The 25,645-nt window shown below is 32.6% G+C and overlaps 2 protein-coding genes across 3 annotated transcripts; one reads left to right on the top strand and one right to left on the bottom strand.

Moving 5' to 3' along the window:
- Nucleotides 1-1,025: 1,025 nt before the first annotated feature.
- Nucleotides 1,026-1,968, bottom strand: LOC131598194 (uncharacterized). The gene is made up of 2 exons (XM_058870819.1): nt 1,590-1,968; nt 1,026-1,285 (listed from the first exon to the last, which is right to left on the bottom strand). Exons 1-2 carry the CDS (start codon nt 1,966-1,968, stop codon nt 1,026-1,028), a joined length of 639 nt encoding a protein of 212 aa, XP_058726802.1.
- A 1,216-nt stretch (nt 1,969-3,184) lies between these two features.
- LOC131595702 (protein indeterminate-domain 4, chloroplastic-like) lies at nt 3,185-7,570 on the top strand. 2 transcript variants are annotated; one of them, XM_058868138.1, is made up of 4 exons: nt 3,185-3,430; nt 3,561-3,737; nt 4,060-4,456; nt 6,305-7,570. In XM_058868138.1, exons 2-4 carry the CDS (start codon nt 3,584-3,586, stop codon nt 7,365-7,367), a joined length of 1,614 nt encoding a protein of 537 aa, XP_058724121.1. In that variant the 5' UTR covers nt 3,185-3,430; nt 3,561-3,583; the 3' UTR covers nt 7,368-7,570. The 2 variants fall into 2 exon arrangements, with proteins under 2 accessions (XP_058724121.1, XP_058724120.1); XM_058868137.1 differs by having other exon boundaries at nt 3,567-3,737.
- The last annotated feature ends 18,075 nt before the right edge of the window (nt 7,571-25,645 follow it).

Raw genomic sequence — 25,645 nt, forward strand, 5'->3', positions numbered from 1 at the left:
ACTTCTTTGTTGCTTTCTTTTTCATGGGATTTTTTGAGTTCCATCTTTCTTATTTTTTATTGTTGCTTTTGCGTTATTTTGATTTTTATCTATATAAGTTTGATTTGACAAACATGTGAAGAGATTGTACATGATTTATACAAATTGCAAAGAGATCACAACGTGGGGTCAAGCCGTTATCTAGGTAGTGGCTCATATAGAAAGTTTGCTGAAAAGATAATGAGAAATCTGAAGCCTAAACAAATATATAATAATTCTCAATGCCTAACAATACCAATAAGATACAACAATTGTCCATGCATTCCCAATTATGTATGTTAAACATTTATATAATCTATAGCTTGATTCAGAAAACATTAAACTATAGCGCAGATTCTTCATCTATGCAAATTATTTCGAGCCATTTGAATTTAGAAAGAGAAAAAAAGAATGTTAGGCAATAATATAATTTCGAACAATTTTTAACATACACATCATGTGTTTTGCAAAATTGTCTCCATCAATGAAGAGTTGGCACCAACCACTAAAAATGCTTACCTTTAATATACAAAATTGATCTCGCCTTGCATGAGGTAAATTTGAACAAAATAGAGTAATAATTTTATTTAACAATTTTTTCTTTTATCTCTAACAACAACCAATAACAATGCTAGTTGAATTAATAAAATACATCAAGTATACTATTTTTCAAATAAAAAATAAATTTTGAATTAATTTTATAATCCATCATAATTGGAACTTTGTTTATATTAAATACACCTCTTCATATATATAAAAGAAAAAGTTTAGACGAATTTAATTTAAAGAATAGACTAAATATGAAAAAGTCTCGGAGCTCATAACGATAACATAGACACTTACATCTTTTTGATTAATGTGTTGTTCACATCACTCTTTCTCAAGGTGAAACAATAGTTGAGAATCTCTCAACTCTTAAAATGGTCGTATGGTACTTTGAACTAGCTTCGAGTCTTCAGGTTAATTTTACAAAGAGCCATGTGATATGTATGAATGCCGATGATTCCTTAAATTGATGTGGAAGAACAATAAATGTAAAGTCGAGTCTTTTTCTTCTTTAGGCTTTCATCCACTGGAAATCCTAGATACTTAAAAGATAGGGACCCCACATTATAGTGAAGAAATGTCTTAGCCAAATCCAAGAAAGACCTCCTCACATTTACCCCAAACATAAAGATCTTAGCAAAGTTCAATTTAAGAGCCGAAGCAAGCTCGAAACTTTTGAGAACAACGTTGATAGTCAAAATATTCTCAACAGGCGATAACCCTGCCAACATAGTGTCATCAGCGTATTAGAGATACCCATCAGTACCCATCCTAAAATCTTTAAAACCGCCCTTTTCAGAGAAGCACTGAGTCCTTCCACCAAAATTAAGAGGCTACCCGAAAAAAGAAAGGGAGACAAAGAATCTCCTTGTTACAAACCCTTATGAATACTAATCTCCTCGGTAGAGAATCCATTCACTAAGATTGAGAGGCTACCCGAAAATACACAAGCATGAATCTAGGAAAGAACAACTAACAGAGTCGTAAGACTTCTCAAAATCCACTTGAACCAAAAAAACACTCACACTTAGACATCTTAGCAATAACTAACACCTCATTTAGAGAAAGCCACTCCATCCACCAAGTTCCCTCCCTTAATAAAAGCTGACTGTTCAGGGGAAATAAACTCCCCATAACCTTGGAAAGCCTAGTTGCCAACACCTTAGCCATCAATTTATATAAAGAACCAAGAAAGGAAATAGGTCTAAAATCTCCCGACTCCAAAGGAGACTCCACATTCGAGATAAGAGCAACAGAAAATGACATCATACTCTTAGGCGTCACACCATTATGAAAACAATGGTAAAAAAATCTCATTAACCGCCAAAACTTATAGAAATATGAATTGAAACCACCAGGACCCAGAGTCATAGACCCATCAATATTTACAACCACCTTGTCCATTTTTAAAGGAAAAAACTAGCAGAGAGGGACTCAGCCTCAATTTTAGAAAAATAATCAAGGGTAACCCTATCAAGGGTCGATCTAGAAGCAACTAGATCAAAGAAATGCTCCTTAAAATACCTAGAAATCTCTCGTCGAACCTTAGGGACCTTGTCCAACCAAAGATCTCCCACTCGGAGAGCAAACAAACTATTCCTCTCACTCATCTTCTTAACACGAGTGTGAAAGAAGTTAACCAATATTGGCACCCCTCGTTCAACCAAGCCAATGTGAATTTTTGAAATATTTGAGAGTCACGACACCAAATAAGATCCCTCAACTCTTGGCAAACTTGAAACCTACTAACTAACTCCTCATGGAGAAGAGGCACAAATTCCGTTCTCAACTCTAAACTCAAAAACCTATCTAAACAAGCCTTAATCTTAAAATCTATATTCTAAAAACCCCCCTTATTCCAAATCTTAAAAGTCTCTTTAAGAACTCTCAACTTATCCTTAGCTTGCACGCCATCCTACCCTAAAAAACATCCAACCGTCAGGACTCACAAACAACCCTCTCAAAGTTAGCATCCTTCAACAAGAAATTATTAAACTAAAAAGACTTAAGCCCTAGAAAAGAGAAGAGTACTTCAAAACTAACGGACAATAATCGGAGATGTCCACACAATTAACTTAACTGCAACTATTTGTTAATACAAATTTAGTTTATATATAATTAACTAACCTTTAATTAATGACCTTTAAAAATAGATCCATCCACTAATCACTGTTCATTTAATATTAAACAACCAAATTGATATATAAAAAAATTCAGAAACAACCAACTTGGTTCTTATTTTAAATTATTATAGAACAAATTAAAAAAACATATATTCTAATTATAATATCTGACAAATGATGGCAGGAAAAATAAGGAAAAAAACAACTTGTGTGTGCTTGTTGGCAATAAGATATGAAACAAGAGAAGGGTGTAAGGCCTACACACAGGTCGGTGTGGCCCCAAAAACCACAGTAGTCTCTGTACTGTTCATCAAGAATTTCACAATAATAGGGACATAAATTACCCTCCAAAAATTATTTCACCACCCTAACTAAATTATTTGAAAAAAATATGTATATAGAAGCAAGGAAAGAGACAAAAGAGTGAAAAGAGAAAGAGATATGGGTATGGTATATGTATGGGTGGACAAGTATATGTTGAGTAGTATTATTTATGTAGAAAACATCAAAATCATTGAGGAATAAAAAGAGAGGTGTGTGAAGCTTTTTTTTTTACTCATAAGAAAACAATATAGTTTTTAGAGAGAAGATGAGTTGGTGTAGTATTAGTAGGTCTACAAAGTGATTGTTTTCTTCTCTTTTTATCTAAGGTTTGTTGTTGTCTCCTAAAGATAAAAAATTCTTCTTGGTGTTTTCTGGGTTTATTCTCAAAAGCTCTTTTCAAAGAGACAAGGAAAATTCAGGTCATTTACTTTCTTTGTATTCTTTCTTTCACATGCTTTTATTTTTAATTAGAAATTCAATCGCGCACGCGCACACAGACACACAAATATGATGATGTTATATAGATTGTGACAAATTTAAGAAATAAAGTTTCAGATTTGCATCAAAGTAATATGGCTGCTTCTTCATCCTCTACACCTTTCTTGGAAATCAGACAAGAAAATCAAAGTCAGATAACACAACAACATCAATCTTCTACCGACGTTTCATCAACCGCTGCTCAACCTTTAGTGCCGAAAAAAAGAAGAAATCAACCAGGAACACCATGCAAGTAGCTCTATATGCATTCTTCATTATTTCATGATATTAAAAATTACCCTTTTGGGAAATATTTCTGGGTTTCTTCTCAAAAAATAAACTTCACTAGTAAACCCTAAATTAATCTAGAATTTTACTATTAGTTAGGGTTATTAAGTTTTCTAAATGAAAAGTTATTTTTTTTTTCAATTATTTCTCAGCTATACTATATAGAACATCTTTAATTGAGTTCAACTTCAACATGCAATTGAAATTTGAAACCATAAAGTTGTGTAACTTTTTGTATTTTTTGGCTTTTTCCTTTTTAAAAAAATATTTTCAATGAAAACAGATCCAGATGCAGAAGTGATAGCACTATCTCCAAAGACACTAATGGCAACAAATAGATTTGTATGTGAGGTGTGTCAAAAAGGGTTTCAAAGAGAGCAAAATTTGCAACTTCATAGAAGAGGACACAATCTACCTTGGAAGCTAAAGCAAAAGAGCAACAAAGAGCCAAAGAGAAAGGTCTATCTATGTCCAGAGCCTTCTTGTGTTCATCATGACCCTTCTAGAGCTCTTGGAGACCTCACTGGAATCAAGAAGCACTTTTCTAGAAAGCACGGTGAGAAAAAGTGGAAATGTGAAAAGTGTTCTAAGAAATATGCTGTTCAATCTGATTGGAAAGCTCATTCTAAAACTTGTGGAACTAGAGAGTATAGATGTGATTGTGGCACTCTCTTCTCAAGGTAACAAATTCAATTGTCCATTTTTTTTCTATATAAACATAGTAATTAAATTATTTTTTTTCAACATTGATTATGATATAAGAAAATGAGGCAAGAACATTGAAGCTTTTTTATTAAGTTAATTTTTGCTTGGGTTTTAGTGGAAGATTTGACAGTATGAGAGTGTGTTAAGACTTCTTGCACGTGAGCACACACACTGTATACAAATTTATTTCAAAAAATTTGTTGAAAATTGAAATTATAATTTTTTGAAAAGAAATATAGAAAACAAATTTCACATAATATTTTTCTGTGCCTTGGGAACAACGTCCCTATTATGCTTGTTCCCATTCACATGTTGCTCAAAGGACACAGTATGATACTGTGTGTTTGTTCTCACATGAGTTGAACTTGCTAGCTTTTGTTTTCTTCCATCTTGGAGTTTTATACATTTGCATGTTTTTTCACTTTATGATATTTTATGTTATTTTATGTTATTTTATGATATTTTATGATATTTACAGTTTACAGCACCATTTATTTCTTCAAGTGATATATACATGAATGCAAAAATTCTCTAACATTAATTTCTCATATCTAATGTTGATGTTTTTGAAAGATTTTCCGGGAATATAGCATTCTTTTTTGATAGTACCATCATATTCACAAGAATTATGTATATAAGATGATAACAAATGGACAAACCTATGAGACAGTTTGCATTAATTATTTGTGGCCCCATTTTTGTGGTTTTGATTATTGGCTTTCATCAATTTTGTAAAATAATTCTTTCATTTAAGTGATTATAGAGAGGTCTCAAACTGGTAGCTCGATAAGGAGTTGTTGGTGTGTATCAAATTATAGCATAATTTCATGGGTCCTATTTTTTTTAATTTTTTTAATATTTAGATAGAATCTTTATCAATATATGTCCACATTACTTAATAATTAATTTCTATTTTTCGCTTTAATATATTTTGAAATATATTACGCTATAATCATATATACTTGATAATTTATATACTAACCTTATAGGAGGAAAGTATAAATGAGTCTTAATCTATGTTCTAATTTTAGTCTTAATTTTTTTTATATTTAATTATTCCTTTGGTAGTAAATCTTCTAGTATGGTTGTGGCTGTGTAGACACTAGCTAGGTTCTTGACTTTGTTAACTAAAAATATTTATATCATCACTCATTATTATTTTTTTTAGCTCAATTATATGAAGATATTGCATGTTAAGAGACATTTTTTAGTGTAATAAGTCAAGGTGAGGTCACACTTAGGATACATTCATAATTTCAAATAATAATAGTATAAATTTATGTAATTTTCCCACTCTTAACTACCAATAAAGATTTCTTACAGTCAACCATGATCTTAAAGTCAATTTTTTTAACGATTCAATCAAGATTGAACGATCTTGATTAAAACTTAATATGTTTTAAATCATAATATAAAAAATAAATATTCATTTTTGAATTATCCGATCAATATTATAAAGTCGATAATATTCTAAGAGCGTGAATGTAGAGGAAAAGAGAAAATTCAAGGGCATGTAATTCAATTATCTTAGTTACATGACATTTCTTGCCATCTATATCTTTTTCGTTATTTTTCCATCACATGCATCTTGTATATATATTCTCTAGATAGAATTGTGTTAATTTTTTTATCCGTATACAAACTCATAATAATCACTAAAAACTCATACAATTATGAATCTCAGAATTTAAACTCTAGTGATAACGTCCAACTTAATAATACGGACTTCTATCATTTGAGTTAGAATTTGTGGCCAAAATTGTGTTATCTTTATTGACATAACAAGCTTATTGTTTCTAATGTTATATTTTTATTTTTTGCAGGCGTGATAGTTTCATCACACATAGGGCATTTTGTGATGCACTAGCACATGAAAATGCAAGGCACCCTTCCAACATGAACCCTTTAGCAACTCATCTATTTTCCACAAACCACATGGGTTTAGCCCTAAACCAAAACCAACAAACATCCACAAACAACATCTTAACCCTAGGCAACATTCCTTGTACACCAAAATATGAAAATCATTTGATCTCACCTTTGCATCCATCATCATCATCATTATCATTTGTTCAACAACAACAACAACAACAATCACCACAACAACAATCAATGTCTTCGTCACCTTTCTTCATGACCGATCCAAATCAAACTTTCCAGCAAGACCTTTCTTCACCATTCTCAAACAAGCAACTTCATCTTCATCACGGTCTCTTGCAACTTCCCGATCTTCAAGGAAATACCAATAACAACACAACTTCTTCATCGGTATCGCCTTTTAACCTAAGTTTCTTCCCAAATACCAATAGTAGCACATTGCATGATCAGTTCAATAACATAAGTGAACCTCATCATCATCATCATCATCAGCATCAAGAAGGTTTTTCTTCACTCTTCGGTAACTCATCAATGCAACAAGAGAACATGTTGTCTTCACCACACATGTCAGCAACTGCATTGCTTCAAAAAGCTGCTCAAATAGGTTCAACCACAACAACAACTATCAATAACAACGGTGTCGAATCTAATAATGAAGGATTAAGATCAAGCATGGAAAATGAACAAAATCAACATCTACATGGTTTACTGAACTCTCTTGGGAATGGAAACACTTCAATATATGGAAATATGAATCATGACAACAACATTAACCTTGGTCAGTTTCAGAACATGGAGGAGAATAAGAAGATGCCACAACAAAATCTAGCTGGTAATTTGTGCTTTGGAGGATCAGATAAATTGACTTTGGATTTTCTTGGTGTTGGAGGAATGGTGAGAAACATGAGTGGTGGATTTTCACAAAGAGAACAGCAACTACACTCCATGAGTAGTATGAACAACATGGATCCTAAATTGGAATCAACACAAGCAAACCAACCTTTTTGAAGCAAATCAATGCAATAAAATGTTGGTGTTGATATAAATTAGGCAGCAAAATAAAAGTTTATTATCATATTTATATGTATTAGTTTATGCACCCAAAAACAATGTCCTAGTTTTTCTTACCTTTCTTTTGCAATTGAGAATTGGTTCATTAGTGTATTATTAATTCTACAATGTGTAGTGAATGTTCCTCAAGACAGCAAAAACCATGGAGCTCAGTTAATACTTAAGATGATATTTATATTTATCTCACTACAAATTTATAGGACAACAAATTGATTTATAGGATTTGTCATTTGGTTAATATGGCTCTTTTAGATATATGGTGTTGGCTTATTTTCTCGTTACTTGTTTAGGATATTCTTTTCTATGTTGGCATGATTTTTGTTTGATGTTTTCCTACTTGCTTGTTGAGTTCCAGTTTTCTTTATAATGGATTTAAGTAGTTTTGCCTTTGTGTTTTGAGCCTTATGCATTGTACTAGACATTTTTGCTATATAAGACTTTGTAGTTTTGAGATAGAGATATGAATACCAGTTTGTATTTAACAAGTGATATTCTATCCTTTTCTGTGAGGTTTTTAGTTTTTGGTGTCAGCATGGTTTGATTTTGTTTTGGTTGTATTTCATTCTTTAGAATCCTTTTGTTTGGAATTTTCTACCTCATTATATTTTAGGAGTTAGGGGTTTCCTGTTGTGTATCCGGGCAGAATATCGGTATCCCATATACTACAGTTATTAATTCCATTGTCTATTTTTTTTAAGCAAGAATCTATTGAAAGGAGAATCCAAGTTCTCAAAGAAGGATACAAAGAAAGCGAGCAAAAGCTCGAAAATAAAAATTCCACACCAATTGCACCCTAAGATAAGTAATACATTAGATTTCTAGTGAACTCATAAAAGTTGCAATTGGGTTGCACAATTTTCCTTATAAAAGCCCACTTCCAGACTAAAGCCTTCGCTCTCTAAACCATATCCGAGACGTTCCACTTATTAAAACTATCTCGTTCCAAATCAATTAAATTGTCCAACATGTAGCCAACCACAACACTCCTTCCTTGCCTTTTCTGTTTTTAATCTGTTCATCAATTTCATTGCCTATTTAAAAAAAAACAAGTAATATTACATCCTGGTTTCATCAATTACTTATGTTCTTAAAATTTGATGGTAGTTTCAAAGAAACTGTTAAATTGGGAGAAAACTCAAAGATGTTAGTTATAGGAAAGGGTAATGTAAAACTATATATTGGTGGGAAAACTTATGTTTTATTTTTTTAATAGATGAAAAAACTTATGTTATCACAGATATTAATATTTGTTGAAATTATTAATATTTGGGTGGAGTTTCTCTTTAACTCCCTTTAATAGTATCATTGCCTATTAAAAAAATATTTGTTGAAATTACTACAAATTTTTAGAATTATCTTAAATATAATATGTATGAAAATAATAGAAAAGTCTAGAACTATAATATGTATGAAAATGGTATAAAAGTCTAGAACTATAATGTGTATGAGAATGGTAGAAGAATCTAGAAATATACATATATGGAAATGATAGAAGAACTTAGAACTATCATGATACTAATCTATCATGAAACATACAAAAATACCGGAGAAACATTCACCACCATTGAGGTTGGAGAATTGAGCCTACAAATAGGCAATTAGTACCTTGTAATTGATCATCCAAGAAATCAATGACATAGTCTTCATTCTAAACAATTTTCTAAAACCATCTTATATCAACTAACTATTCAACTATCAATAGTGGCATCGAAGCTACGTTCAGTCATACCTTAGACGTAGTTATATTACCTACCTACTATTACAAAATCCTCTGAACTACTTCACAAAATTACCCTTCTACTATTAACTCACTCCAATAATTTTTCTAAGCTATGGGTAACACCACTCAATCATCATCTATTTCAGTCCCTATTTTCAATATTGAAAATTATGATTTTTGGCGCGTTAAAATGGAGACATTTTTTTCATCACAAGATTTATGGGATATAGTAGAAGAAGACTTCACCGCTCCCGCAGATACTTGAGCTCTTAATGCAGCTTAAGAAAAAGAGTTGAAGAAAAATAAATAGAAAAATTCAAAGGTGTTGTTCATCTTGCAAAAAGCGGTGACTGATGCAACTTTTCCAAGAATTATGGGAGTTAAAACTGCCAAAGAAGCGTGAAACACATTGCAGGAGAAGTTTCAAAGAAGCGACAAGGTACGTGCCGTTGAACTTCAATCTCTAAAAAGAAATTTTGAACTATTAAGATTTTGAGGCAGTTAAAAGTTACTATTCTAAAGTTAAAGAAATAATTAATCAAATAAGATCGAGCTTTTAGAAAAGATATTCTTGACAGGAAAATTGATGAAAAAAATATAATTACTATGCCTCTAGAGTTTGACTCAATCGTGACAATGATTGTGGAAATCAAAGATCTATCCACTCTATCAGTGTTAAAATTTGTGGGTTCTCTTGAAGCGTATAAGCAAATACTATATAGGCATAAAGAAGATACACTTGAAAATTTCTTTCAGTCAAAGCTCAAATTTCAGTCCCAAAATAAAAAAAAATGGTGGAAAGAAAAATTATGGAGAGACTTCTAGAAGAAGAGAAGTTTCAAGCAATTTCCTTAAGAACAAGTCAGATAAAAACCCTCCATGCTATATATGCAAAAGAATAGGCCACATAGAGAAAAATTATTGGTGTCGTAATATGCCACAACGTAACCATTGCAAGAAGTTCGGGCACGTAGAAGAAAATTGTCGCAAATAAAATAGGCATCAAACTAATATCGCAGATGAGCATGATCAAGAACAATGTATGTTCTATGCCACTCAAGACTCAAAAAAAGAAAAAAGAGGAAGCTCGTACTTGGATAGTGGATGCCTCAATCACACGACCAGGGATGAGACTATTTTCAAAAGAATTGACGAGTCTGTCAAAGCCAAAGTTCGATTGGGAAATAGTAGTGTGGTTGAATCAAAAGGCAAAGGCACTGTCATGATGGAGACATATAAAGGTATGCGATTTATCCATGATATTTTAGTTCCCAGCCTAAAAGAAAATCTTCTAAGCATCGGTTAAATAAAGGAGAGAGGCTATACACTTCACTTTGAAGGAGGTGTATGAAATATATTAGACAACAAAAATAAAAGGGTCGAGATAGACCAAGTGAAGTTGGATAAGAGCAATAGAAGCTTCCTTCTAAATTTGAAATATGCAACTAATATTGCAATGAAGGTACAAGTTGATGACTCATGGTCCCGGCTTTAAATATTTGGCCACTTCAACACACATGCCTTGAAGCTGTTACATGAGAAGCATATGATGAGAGATCTTTCAAGCATAAAAGAGAATAATGAAGTGTGTGAAGTGTGTCTCCTTGGTAAGAAACACCTATTTCTATTCTCAACAAGCGGAGCATGAAGAAAGATAGATCTGTTGGAGCTGATACAAACTAATATCTATGGACTGATGATGACGCCATCACATGAGAACAATAGGTACTTCATACTCTTCATTGATGACTTCCCTAGAATAACATGGGTCTATTTCCTAAAAGAAAAATCAGAAGTATTTGGAGTATTTAAAGATTTCAAGGCCTTTGCTATAAATAAAAGTGAAAAATGGATAAAAGTACTAAGAAGTGACCGCAGCAAAGAGTATACCTCCCACGAGTTTGACACATTTTATGAGGATGAAGGAATAGAGCAACAACTTACAGTTGCATATTCTCCTCAACAAAATGGTGTGTCTGAGAAAAACAATCACACAATTATGGAGATAGCTAGATCGATGCTCAAGGATAAGGGACTACCTACCACATTATGGGAAGAAACAATCTATACTATTGTTTACTTACTCAACAGATGTCCAACTAAGACAGTATAAGATAAGACTCCAACTGAAGCTTGGAATAAGAGGAATCCATTAGCAAAACCTCTAAGGATCTTTGGATCTATCTGCTATATTCATATTCAAGACGTGAAGAGGTACAAGCTTGAAGACACGACTATATGAGATATCTTCATGGGGGTATAACACAGTCTTAAAGGGATACCATGTCTACAACTTGCAAACTAAAAAACTCATCATCAGTCAAGATGTTGAAGTTGATGAGAATGCTTCTTGGAATTGGGATGAAGAAAAAGTGGAGAAGAACATCCTTATACTAGCTTAACTACCTCAAGAAGAACCAAAGGAAGAAGTCCCAGGTGAACCTCCTTCACCTCAACTACAACAATAAGAACAAGAACTATCATCACCAGAGTCTACTCCAAGACGAGTAAGATTTTGGTGGACATATATGAAACTTGCAACTTGACCATACTTGAAACTCAAAGCTTTGAAGAAGCATTAAAGTTGGAAGTATTGGCCAAGGCAATGGAAGAAGAAATAAAGATGATCGAGTAAAACAACACATGAGAGTTACTAAATCGACCCCATGGAAAAGACATAATTTGGGTTAAGTGGGTCTATAAGACAAATCTCAACCCTGATGGTACCATACAAAAACATAAGACGAGGCTAGTAGCTAAGAGTTACTCACATCAACTCGTGATTGACTACAATGAGGCATTTGCACCAATAGCCCGTCTTGATATTATAAGAGCTTCAATAGCTCTTATAACACAAAAGGGATGGAGTATCCATCAACTAGATGTCAAATCTGCCTTCCTCAACGGCTTACTCGAAGAAGAGATTTATATGGAGCACGCACAAGGATTCATGTGTGAAGGTGAAGAAAGTAAAGTGTTAAGACTACTAATAACGCTCTATGGTCTAAAGGAAGCACCTCGAGCATGGTATAGCAGAATCGATCAGTATTTTATGGATCGAGGATGCAAGAGTAATAAGAGAGAGCCTACATTATACATCAAGTCTCATGGTTAGTACACTCTCTTACTCTCTCCATATGTAGATGATCTTAAATACATGGGAAACAATACTAAAATGGTGATGGAGTTCAAAGAACATATGATGAAGACCTTTGAGATGACCGACCTTGATTTGATGAGTTACTTCCTCGGTATAGAGGTAAGTTAGATAAATGACGGGATATTCAAATTGCAAAAGAAATACATAAAAGGCTTACTCAAGAAATTCAAAATGTATGATTGCAAACCTGTTTTTACTCCACTCATAACAAATGAGAAACTACAAAAGAATAATGGAGCACCAGAAGCTGATGCATCCAGATACAGAAGCCTAACTGTAAGCCTCATATATTTGACAGCTACACAACCATACATCATGTATGCTATAAGTGTTCTCTCAAGATTCATGTAAAGCCCAAGTCAAATACACTTTGGAGCAGGAGAAAGAATTTTGAGGTATCTACAAGGAACAAAAGAGTTCAATATATGGTGCACTATGGTTGAAGCAGGTATAGCGGCAAGCAACAAAAGTTTTGGAAATATTTCTCTGGGACTTATCGTGTCCACATATATGGTTGTAGAATGCCATTCAACGGTTTCTATGTTTTCAAACTCGGGTTAAAAATGGATAAAATTATAAAAACGGAAAAGTAAAACATATGAACACAAAAGAATTCATTCTTCGGAAAGAAAAGACTTATCAAGCTTTCCATATAATCTACTTCTCACAAACTTAAACTCATCGACCAGTTATACATAACCTACGATACTCGTCAATGTCATCGCGTATCTCTCCCATCAGTGTTCATATCTCAAGCACCTACGAGATCAGCTCACAACCAAGGTTATCTCTAACACAAAGTTGAGAACATCCGTATTCTCGCGTCTGCAATCTCACGCACGCCACTCAAACACGAAAGCAGAAAGGACAAATACATAAGTGATTGTTAGCTCTAAATCTATCTCTAGAGTTCAGAAACTAATAAATAATCATCTTAGATAAGGATTCAAGAAGTTTAATCTCTAAAGCAATCCAAATCCCAATCATAGAGCAAAAATCGAGGACAACAATCAACACCGATTTGTAAAGCAGATTAAATATTACGCCATGAGCGACAAATATACATGATTTCAAAGTAAATACATACACAAAGCCCAACTATAATAAATAACACAAAGAGGAAGAGAAATGAACCGAAGATCTCCCAATTTGTCAGCTTCGTTTGACGATTAATCCACCTCCAATCATCCCAATGCAAGCTCCATAGTTGTTTTCTAACCTAATCTAACCTAAAAATGAGAGTGATGAAGTTTGGGAGCAAAAATCCCTAAAACCCCATAATCTAGAATGTTACAAATTAAAGAATATAAACACAAATCTGCCAGGCCCCCAGCGAGCTAGGCTGGCTAAGCGAACTACACTTATTCCCTAAATATCTAGTACAGTAAAAGAAATCTCGCTTAGCGAGATGACTTCGCTAAGCGAGCTCTGGTAAACTCTACTTCTCTGTTTTGTGACTGACCAAGCGCACTTCAGCTTGGCTAAGCGAGCTTCTGCAGAATTTCCATTTTATTACTCCAAAATTGCGTAATTGAAGTCGTGCCTTCGACACTTTATTCCTCGAGACTCCGATATGCATTAATACCTATAAAACGAAGAGAAAGCTATCAAACGATACATAAAACGAATCAAAACTTAAGTAAATGAATATTTACAAAAGATTGGGATTTTATTACGAAAATCAAAAGAATAGACTCGATAAGTGTCAAAAATATATACTCAAAATAACGATATTTTGGCACTTATCAAACTCTCCCCTACTTGAAACGTTGTTTGTCCTCAAACAATGTCAAATAGATCAAAGAATCAAAAGTAATAAACCAAAGAATCGTGAATCAACAAGTTTAGAAAAACCAAAAACAAATGTATGGCTCAATACAAAAGCATACAATCAAGGTAAATACTTACCACAATCCTAAAACGGAAACATGTAAACGAAACAAATCCTAAATACAAAAATCATACAAAACATTATAAAACAATTCAAGCTCACATCATGAATCAAACCTAGAAAAAATTCATCAATGGATGAAGAACACACAAAGGTGAAGGACTTTTAACACTCATCCAATAATCATGCAAACAAAAGTTTCAATTATGCATTCATTCAAAAATCACATTGAAATTACAAAAACAAGTTCACAAGGGTTTTTCAAGGTTGTAGCGTGGTTGGGTGAGCAAACAAGGGATAAGTCCAAAGGCTAATCAAAACAAAAGCTTGCCTAAACCTAAGGGAGTGATCAATTCATACAGGTTCAAATAACACAATTCCGATCAAACTTCTTCCTTATTCTAAATTTTCACACTAAAACACCATACTTATTAGCAAAATTATTCCATACTCTTTCAGTTTTCTTTTTCAAATTTTTTTCTCTTTTGTTTTTGTTTTTGTTTTCTTTCTTTTTCACATTTTTTTCTTTTCAACCTCATAGAAACAACCAAATAAGTACATAATCATTTCTCTCCCCAACTTGAACTCAACCACATCATAATATGAATACTCTCTACTTTCTAAGGCAAGGCAAAAATTCATACAACAACACGAAGTTGAGGGTTCAAGAAAAAAGGAATCAACATCCATACAAATATAAGTGAACTAAATGCAAGCATAGAAGTTCACGAAATAACATGAATGTTGACAAAAAGCTCAAAGAGATTAACAAATGATCACACACTCACAAGGTGAATTGACTATTTGGCTAAGGTGTTTGTACTTAAAATTAAACAAAATGTCTGATCCTTTTCACGCTTTCATAAAATCAACATAAATAAAATATTAAGCATAATAAAATCTAGTTAAAACAAAGATAGTGGCCTCCAACATATATGAATAATGAAAAATTTCCTCACATTTATGGTTTGGGAATTAGAGTGATTCAATTCATGAACAAGTAATGCAGAGAATGAATGATATGATAATTATACGAATGAAAAGTTTCTTAAACATGTTATGTTATAGAAAGCGATAAATGAGTACCTTGAATGATACAACTTCCAAAACAATATCCTACCATACATCTGCAAGTTGAAACACTCCAGCTTCGGAGAATCACCTCAAAAATGTTCAATTAACAAACAGAATTTGAGTCCAAACAACCAATAAAATAATTAGAAAAATAAAATTAGTATCTACTACTTAACAACCTTGGTGAGAGTGGGAAAAAGGAGTGAACCAGGTGGAATAGGAATCCCGCTAATACAAAATAAAGTGGCATAATTTTTTCTGTGCTTGCTAAGCAATGACAGCAAAAACCAGAAAAGCCAGAACAAAATTCTGTATTTCCCGCCACACTCCACTTCACTTAAATACCTTATAAACAGAAAGATAAACAAAACTTGCAACCGTTGGGGTGCCTCCCAGCAAGCACTTATTTTACGTTGTTAACATGACGCCTTTATTGTATTCGTGATCGGAAATTAACATTCTCTCGTGGTGATGTCTCACCGCGCAAACCTAAAGAAAGTGTCCTAACCAAAACACTCGAACAAACGTTAAAGGTCAAATATATACAACAATTACACGAGCATAAAAGAAAGCATATATATACAAGTATGAACACATACAACTATAAACAAACAAAAAGAGAAAGTTGGTGAATGTTGGATGCACAAGTTAAAAAGTAAAGATTTATAATTAAAGAGCTAATCCGAGATAACATGTTTTGCCAACATTCACCAACAAAAGTATACTATATGTAACATATACAAGTAAACATTTGCAGGTGAAAATATACAAGTAAATCATATACAATATGTACGATATATACAAAGCTCGAAACCACAGGAACTATTGCGATGCAATTCTGACAAAACCATCCTTGACAACGACGCCATTTTATAGAAACATCCCAAAGACCTAACCAAGCTTAGACTAAATCACTACCGCCAACCACACATAACACTATTGATCCAAACATAAGGGGTAAATCATCCCTTCATTTGGGGTGAGAATGAGTAAAACCATCAAATTTAGGGAGAAATCATTTCTAACAGGGAGAAAATAATCATATATTCCAAATGCCAAATAGTTGTAACATTTTCCTACAAGAATAGGTTGCTACATGACTTACAAATGAGTCAATCACATAATCAAATGTCAAATAAATGCATAACCAGATCTAACGCCATTTCCAATCCCGGGCGAGGAAAAATTTTGTCCAATAAAAAAAATTGAAGGTTTTCCATCCTAACCAAAAAGATACTAAGCATAAAATCAAAAAATTCAAAAAATTAATCGGTTGATTCCACTTGACGTACAAAAAAACTCGCACTTAATATTGTCATGCCCCACAATGGCCCTCTCTTAAATAAATTTTATCTAATTGATACTCTATCATAGAATAGTTGTAAAAAAAAAAAAACTTCACTTTAGAAGACGCCCAACTCTTCCATATACTCGCTAAAATACTAATCACCTCCTCCGAGTGGGTACATTCACCCGAGAAGCCTCTCAAAGCACAAAATAAATATAATTAGTGGAGTACAAACCCGGCGAGTCATGGTTCCACGACCAAAAATCCTCTTCAAGGAGTTATTGAACCTCTTTCAAGGTCATAATCAAAGAGACAAACTCTTAATAGTAATCCATGTCTTTATCTCAAATATACATACATTTTCTCTATTTTCTCTCACTTTCTCAAGAGAAATCCCGTACTCTTATTTGGCAGTAATAAATTTACTACTGTTGCATTGAAATTCATGTCGCTGAGGTAAACTTATATACTGACTGTAAAAGCACATGGTAAAGACAGACTCTGTACCATAATGAAGTTGGCTCTCACTTTCTGAGAATCTTCACATGTTGGCTATATCCCAAGAGAAACGACAAACCCTGATTTCACTTCAGTTTCATAATATATTAACTAAAAAATCAAATCTTTTCATATAATATTTAAAAAAGAATTATTGTTCTTCACCTAATACCATATATTTAACTAGAAATAATGCAATATATAATACTAACTACAGAGTTTAAAAAGTAAGAGATTGCTACGTGAAAGAAACATGCACGTAACAAATTTGAATATGTATATATTGACATTCTTTTCTTTTCATCTAAGTTAAACTATTAATATTTTTCTCACCATGTTGACTCTTTGTGTAACTACTTGCATGATAACAAGCACTGTTGTGTGTGTACTTGCAAGGTCAATATCGTTAGTGTTTGCTCTTATTTCACGTCATTTATTATTTATTCAAGTTGTGAGGAATGAGAGTGATGCCTGACCCTACTGACCGTGTCCCAGAAGCAGATATAAAGTAGTTTGTAATGTTCGTTATGGTAATTATAGGTAAACATTATGTGACACTTTGTCACATGTGATACTCTTTTTTTTCCACATTTGGGAATCATTTAGTCCGTGACCAAGACACTCATCAATGCACGTCATTTCTGGTAGACCATGGTTTTCATTTTTTTTTTGACACATTGACATGTTTTAGTGGAGATAGGGTATCAATGTTTTGAAGTGGTTAGGGTTAGTAAATTTGGAGGGTTTGTTTGAAAATTTTTAAAAAAATCATGGTGAAAAATTACGGTGTGGGACAAAAATTACAAATATCAACTTTTCAAAATTACAGTAAAAAAATGTCTTAAATGTGCGGCAGCGTGATCCACTATGTTACTATACTTAGACATATTATAACATATTTTTATTAATGGATTGAGAGATCGAATGTATCCACTAATAACATTTTAAGCGGGATACATAGTGTTATATGTTATGTTTTCTAAAAATGAAAGTGATAATGAAAATTATGGATGGATAATCTCAACAAGGTTGACCGAGGTTTCTAATAATTCCAATAATTAGGCAGCCACACAAATAGAAACAAAGTTATTTATTTGAAGAAAAATGATCATTTTTGAAATGTTAGATTCTCTATGGGAAGTCAACTTAGGTATTCTATATGAATCTATGATGACTAGAGTTATGGCTCTTACTTTGATAAGATTTACAAAGATTATTGTAGTGAAATCGAAAGGTTAAAATTTTTTATGTGTGAAATAAATAATAATAACAATTAAAATAAATACTCTCAAGTAAACCTGATCTGCTAAATAGTAGAAAGAGTAACTCTCTGATCCACCATACTTTAAAAATTATTACAAGAGATTACAAAATAAATTACAAAAAAAATAGTGTTTCAAGCTCATAAGATCATATTATCTATCCAAAATTAGATTTGGGTTCATCATGAACAATGGCTTGAGAATGATTTCCTTTTGTCTTAAAAACCTAGAGGGTAATCATGCTTCATAAAACTAATATCAACTGTATGATTGGTCGCACTACAACTAGTACAAGCTCTATTCGTTCTTCTAAGAGGGCTTGTCCATTTTCATTTGTTTGGTTGATTGGATTTGACTTGATAAGAATTAGCCAACAAGATGGCAGAAGAATGAGTTGAGTCAGAGACATCAGGTGGAATAGAATTAAGAAGAGGAATGCTAGATCTCTTCCCTGAAATCAAAAGGGAAGACCATTCTCATGGTCAATAGTGGAAATAAGGGAAAAATGTCATGATTAGAGTCATGTGTATCTCACATCCAAGTCATGTTTGTGATTCGAATCACACTCTTGTTTTATTCGACTCAAATGAGATAGAGCCAACTCATAATGCTCGCAAGATTTCATGATTCGAGTCACACTATGCAATGATTCGAATCACACATCTTTGAAGCCTTAATTCAAGCATTCTAACTTCTGATTCAGACAATACTTAATATAATTATACAAAACCAATTGCTAGGCTAAAAAAGGAAACATTAACATGGATACAACAACTAAAACAATTAATGGAGAGGTTCTCAAAGGTACAAACACTAGTTATAGCTGAAGCAAACAAATACAAATTATTCCAAATGAACTATAACAACAATGTAAGTAAATTAAAATAATGGACTAAGTACAAATGCGCGATATATCAAATAATGAATATATACGCAAATTGAAAAATCTACAAAACTAAAATAATATCGACGATGACTGCAATTTCAGTCTACCCCTTTTTGATGTTTGACAAATTTGGAGATATTATTGGTAATTTGATTTGAGCGATTATCTAAATTTTAAGTGGTATTGAACAATTTGCGAATCCGATTTTATTGAACATCACAACATGATGATAGTATACACTTTGTGACTTGAGCAATCATTTTCCCCTTGCTTTAAACACTTATTGTGCACACACACACACACATTTAAAGAGAAAGAAAAATGCAAACAAAAACAACCATGATAAGCAAAAAAAAACTTATTACACAATGCCATACATTTAAATTAATTAAGCACCAGAAACTTGCATACATGCATAACTGTAATAGACGCAATTTTAAAAAATTATAAGAGACAAAAGATAAAAGATGGATCACAAACAAACAACAGATCATGTCAGAAGACCGCCAAATCATGCCGTATACTCCCTCCGTTCCTTTTTAAGTGTCGTTTTAGAAGATTTTTTTTGTTCCTATTTAAGTGTCGTTTTATAATTTAATATTATAGTTTGTCATTTATACCCTTATTTTCTCAATAACTCCACCTCAAAATTTTCAATTAGTTATTGGAAAAAGAGAATGTATGATTGAATTTATTTGGAAAGAGAAAAATAAATAAGGGTATAACAGGAAAATTAACTCTAATAATCCACTATCTTGGTTGAAGAGTTTTTTGCTAAAACGACACTTAAAAAGGAACGGAGGGAGTAATATATAACATCAGCAGCAATATCTAGAATAATATCCAAAATAGAAAAAGATGCTATAATAGGTCTAAACATAAAAATAGACATAATGAACATAACATGCATATGATGGTATGGTATGATGCATGAATAGTTATGGTAAATCAGCGGATGAAGGAGCGAGTGCATTATAATTTTCTCACTGGTTGAACATAAGTTTATAACCTTGAAATGATCTAAAACACCTTTCACAACAGCTAGCTCTGCCAAGATCTTCTTTTCGATTGCCTTTGCTTCCTTTCTCATCTTCTATTTTTCCTTCGCTTCTTTTGGAACCACATCAATGTGAGCATGATTAAGAGTTTTTCTAGCTGGAATATCCACTAAAATATTGCTAACCAAACCCTCAAGATATGCCTTAGTATCATCAAACAACAAACCACTAGAAGAACGAGATGAAGTAGATGATGATGGACTAATATGCTCTGGAGAAGCATGATAAGGAACTGATGCAGACTTCTTCCTTTTGGCCGTAGCATCTTCAGGCACTTCAATCTTGTCCTCATACACATACCTTCAAATATTATCCAAATAATAACACGCACGCTTCTCATCTTGAAAGTAAGGCACAAGCTTAATCACAGTTGAATCAATTGGCTTCGGTGCTTCAACTAAATCTTCTTCAGTAGAGGAAATATCATTCTGTTCAAAAATAAACTGAATAAAGAAAAATAAAGACATCTTACGAGAACTCATACAATACTCAATCCTATTCATAATAAAGTTAACCCAATTACACTGATCGGATTTCAGAAGAACCCATATCGGATATAAGTCACAATAATTAGCCCTTGCCCAATTACGAGGCTTCCGAAACAAAATTTTAACAATAATCCAATGCAGAATCCTCATTTCAAACTTAACTTAACTAATATGAAAATTAAAGATGTCCAAACAATCCTTATACACTCACTTCAAAATGCTCTGAACAAAATCAACTCTTACAAAACCAAATTAAATTGAGATACAAACTTCATTTCCTTTAGATTCTAAATGAAAATTATACTTAAAATCATCTAGAGTAAACTTAATGACCTAGTTAGGAAGATGCTTCAAGACCATTACTAGACACCTTAAAATTTAAGTAGAAATTCTTAACTTGATCTAGGTTATACATCCTATTAAATCCAATAAATTTTAAAAGCCTGTGGTTTTCAAAGGGTTTCAAATTTTTTACTCTTATTGCAGACTCAACATACTTGTTCTCAAAATACTCAGCCTCAAAAAAATTTTAGAAATTATTTCACATACAAGTTTTCCATAAGTAATTAGATAAGTGACCTTTTGGGTCATGAATAATGAGTGTACACATAGATATATATTGGTTCAGTCACTACAAGAAAAAAGTTGCATTGCGGTGGTTATTTTGGCTGTTGCGGCGGTTTGAATCGACGTAATTCTTGGGTTGTGACTGTTGGCCACCTGTCGCAGAAACGTGTGTTGCCAGCGTATACCCTTAATTATGTTAAGGATGAGTTACACAAATCTTTCAATCAATGACTTTTTGCATGATTCTCGCATCTCATCTTAGTAAGGAAGGTAGTCTATGATGGATCAAGGAGTTAATGCCTGCATTTTCCATCTTATAGATGCATGATCCATCTATGAAGGAATGAGGAAATTTACAAGCTATGAACGTAGATTTCAAATTAGGTTTCAATACAAGCAACAAAACCATTTACTAACAGGGAAGGTTTTATAAGATGATTAGCAAGTCACCTCGGAATTAGTATTGTCAATTAAATAGATAGCATCTTTTGAGACTGGCAAATACTTTTAGTTTATAACCATATATAAACATAATTATATTTACAAGTAGAGAAACAATTGCGTTGTTATCCTTCTAATACACAACAAGTTGTTAAAAAGTATTATCAAAATATTAAGATATGGTAAAACAGTATAGAAACGATCGTGCCATAATCAAGTGAAATTGCAGTTCTCCAGTTCGCTTCATATATTTGAGATACTACTAGACGTATGAATGTGGTAAGGAGAGGCTCTACTATGTCATTTTCTGGCCATTATTAATAGTATATAACAGGTTTAATTTGGAACATGAATTCAAACAGAGAAAAAAATATTATCATATACTTAGCAAACATATTTTAACGAAAACTATTAATTTTGTATATATAGGTATCTATCTAGGTTTAAACTTAAGTTATGAGTTATTGGGGGCATTAGGGTTTGCTTACCTTACCTTCGTTACAACTTCAAATTAGGAATAACGAGTTCTGCCAGATCTAATTTTCCAATGGACCCAATTGATTCTACAATGCATGGATTAACAAGGAAATTGAACGAGAAAGCCATTGAATATTCGATTTGATAAAAAAAACCCACAAATAATGGTGAGGCTAGTGTTCACTTACCTTGACCTTCGTGATAACTTCAAAGTAGTAAATAATATTTTCTGCAATAATCAAGAGCATATTATTCTTCAATGGCCACAATTACTTATACAATTGATAAACTAACAAGGAAATTGTACTTGTACCCTACCTACGAATTAGTCCCGCAATGGCTTCAAATTAACTAAATTTGAGAGATGAAGGTCTGAGGGATATTGAGAATAGAAGACACTTTGAGAGATGGAGGCAGACTTGGCGAAAATAGGAAAGGTCGAAAGATTAGTGAATGAAAGAAAGATTTTTATATTTTTGGAGTGGAGTTAGTGGAAAAGGGAGCGGGAGATTGAAAAATATTAGTGCCTCTGTAAATTGTCATGGAAAAACCTACAACGGCTAGCAGAAAACTGTCTCAATAATTTTGATATGTTTGTTATATATTTTATAAAGGCGATTAAAGATGCAACACATGATTCAGACTAGAACGACGACTTTGAAACTTTCGCAAATATGTTTTTCAGGCGGTTGATAACTAAATCATCGTAAGTAATCTTTACTTTTTTTCTTTAAAAAAACTAGAGGCAGTTGCACAAAACTGCCGTGAAAACCATCTCAATACATAAAAGAGGACGGTTTTAGCAAAACTGTCGCAACTTATGTGTCGCAAAACATATTTTTTCTCGTAGTGAGTGCTAGTTGATAAGTGCCAAATTGTAGTTAAATTTTTGTATAGTTTTGTGGCACTTATAGACTTATTTTGTTGGAATATCGTAAATAAACCTCAACTTGTATGTAAATATGTACATATTTTGTATAATCGCATTTCTGTGTAAATATTGTATCGATTGATTATTATTTTTATCTCATTTTGTAGGTATTCATGCATGGTTGAAGTATTGGAATCAAATGCAAAAGATTGACTTCAATTATGCAGGTTTTAGAATAAAGAGGCAATAAGGCAAGAAGCTTCTGTCATGGCAATTTCGTCGGGAGAAGCTGGGGCTAAGGGTGTGCATGGTTGGTTATTTTCAAAAACCAAACCATAACCATTTTAAAACCATTTAAATGGTTTGGATTTATAACCATAACCACATTTAAATCAAAACTGGTTATATAACCGGCTATAAATTTGGTTATGATACTTAATGCTAATGCTTCTGTGTTGTTTAGTTGTGTGAGACATCACTGATAAGACAATACAGTTGTTCTCTCAACTTTGCCTTAGCAAAACCTTCGTTGTGGATGATATGTGATGATATTGATGAGTGTCTTAGGTTGTGTACAACTGATCAATAGGTTTAAGTATTTTATGCGTGGATGAAATATGATCCCGACGAGTTTTCTCCTCTCTAAAGAATGCATTATTTTCTTGTTCATATGCATTGGAGCGCGGAACAATCTAGCTGGAATAGTGGATATTGAGGTTAGAGATACCATCTTACTAGTTAAACACTATGACCAGTGTTTTTGGAAGATCTGCTTCAGTGGAATTCACCGTCAATTACAAGCATTGGAAAAATGTCATTTCACATTCATATTTGAACGGAATGGGTACTATTGGTTTTTAGTAAACAATGTCATGGATATGAAAGCTGTTTAAGGAGGCTGGTAATGGAAAGAAATATTTTAAAAATGTATTTCCAGACTATTTTTTTCTAAGAATAAAAGTATGATTCACTTATGTATGTATTTGAGGTATTTTGGGGTGTGTATGGAGAAGAATTTGAAAATATTATTGTATTTTTATGAGATGTGCTAGTAATTAATATATAGGTATGTTAAAAAAATTTCATTTCTTTTTCTATGAACAACATATAGATTGGCCCAATGTATTTATGTGGAAACCTACACAACAAGTTGAAACTATGAGAATGATAGTAAGACGTGTATGTTTGGGTCACGTCTTGTGACTGGTATTTAAACTTTCTCATGACTTCTGATTTTTTTATTTATATATTTTTAAAGAAAATTTGAAAGATAAGTATTGATCTTCGTCCTCCAATAGTTTAATTTTGATGGTATTTGATGTGTAATTTCACTCACATGTCTTATTTCTTGCTAATATGAAAATATAAAATAATTATATGTTGGTCATTAGACAAGTAAAAGAATAAATAAAATAAAAATATAAACGCTTTGTTACTATAGAGTTTTCTTATTTACCACCAACCTCATAATTTGTTTTATATTTTATTATTTTAAAATAAATTTAAATTTCTAATTAATTTTATTCATAAGGCATCAATACTAAAAAAAACTAAGGTGCCACTTATTTTTTCAAAAAATAATTAACTGGTGTTATTTGAGAGTATTTATGATGCAAGATAAATTGAGTGACTAATCATATCACTACTACGAAAAACACCTTTGATAACATAATATTATAACGACAATTTATCCACCGTAATTATATATGTCATTTTTTACGCGTTTTATTTTATTAAGAAAATTTTCATCACAGTTCCTTTAAATAACCGTTATCATATAATTTAGGTGACATGTTTCGAATCTCAGCATCAACATTTTCCATTTTTTCAGTAAACCGTGGTTATATGTTCCATATTTCACTGAGATTGAATCATGCAACCGTTGTGAAATTGTTTCCCACACAATTAAAATATAACAGGTACTTTATTCCTTTCATGATGCACAGGGGTGTCCTAGAGAACGAGATGACAACGAATATCATTTCTGGAAGTGAAATTTTCACCATCTTCATTCATTTTTGGAAGCGAAATCTTCACCATCTTCATTCATTTCTGGAAGCGAGATCTTCACCTTCCTCACCATCCTCTTTGAATATCATTTCTGGTATGTTAGCGAACAGACGACAACGATAGCGAAATCTTTTACCATCTTCATTCATTTCTGGAAGCGAAATCTTCACAGTCTTCACCATCCTCTTCGAATATCATTTCTGGTACGTTACCATACTCTTCTGAATGTTTAGGTTCTTCGCTAGGGTTAATTGTTTCTTTTTTTAAACGTGTAAACGATGCTTTTGTTTTCATTATATTTCATGAATCAGTGACTTATGTTTATGGTCTTCGGAATTGTCATGTGTATCGTTCATATTTTATACAGATTTTGTGGATATGCTATAGGTTTTAGTGTTGAATATGCATATGCATATAATCATATTACGATGTTGTGTGTGTAGCATTAGTGTGTCCTTCACATTAGTCTTTTTATATAAATTTTATAATTCGTTATGGATCGTAGTTAGATGAAAGCTAATAGA

This window comes from Vicia villosa, linkage group LG4 (assembly GCF_029867415.1).
Source record: "Vicia villosa cultivar HV-30 ecotype Madison, WI linkage group LG4, Vvil1.0, whole genome shotgun sequence".
NCBI classification, from domain to species: domain Eukaryota; kingdom Viridiplantae; phylum Streptophyta; class Magnoliopsida; order Fabales; family Fabaceae; genus Vicia; species Vicia villosa.

Excerpts from the sequence above, each read along its gene's own strand:
- LOC131598194 (XM_058870819.1), bottom strand. The coding sequence starts at position 1,968 with ATGGACAAGGTGGTTGTAAATATTGATGGGTCTATGACTCTGGGTCCT. Across the intron at positions 1,286-1,589 it reads TATTGCTAAGATGTCTAAGT|GGTTATCGCCTGTTGAGAAT; the intron begins GTGAGTGTTTTT and ends CTATGTTGGCAG.
- LOC131595702 (XM_058868138.1), top strand. The coding sequence starts at position 3,584 with ATGGCTGCTTCTTCATCCTCTACACCTTTCTTGGAAATCAGACAAGAA. Across the intron at positions 3,738-4,059 it reads AAATCAACCAGGAACACCAT|ATCCAGATGCAGAAGTGATA; the intron begins GCAAGTAGCTCT and ends CAATGAAAACAG. Across the intron at positions 4,457-6,304 it reads TGTGGCACTCTCTTCTCAAG|GCGTGATAGTTTCATCACAC; the intron begins GTAACAAATTCA and ends TATTTTTTGCAG.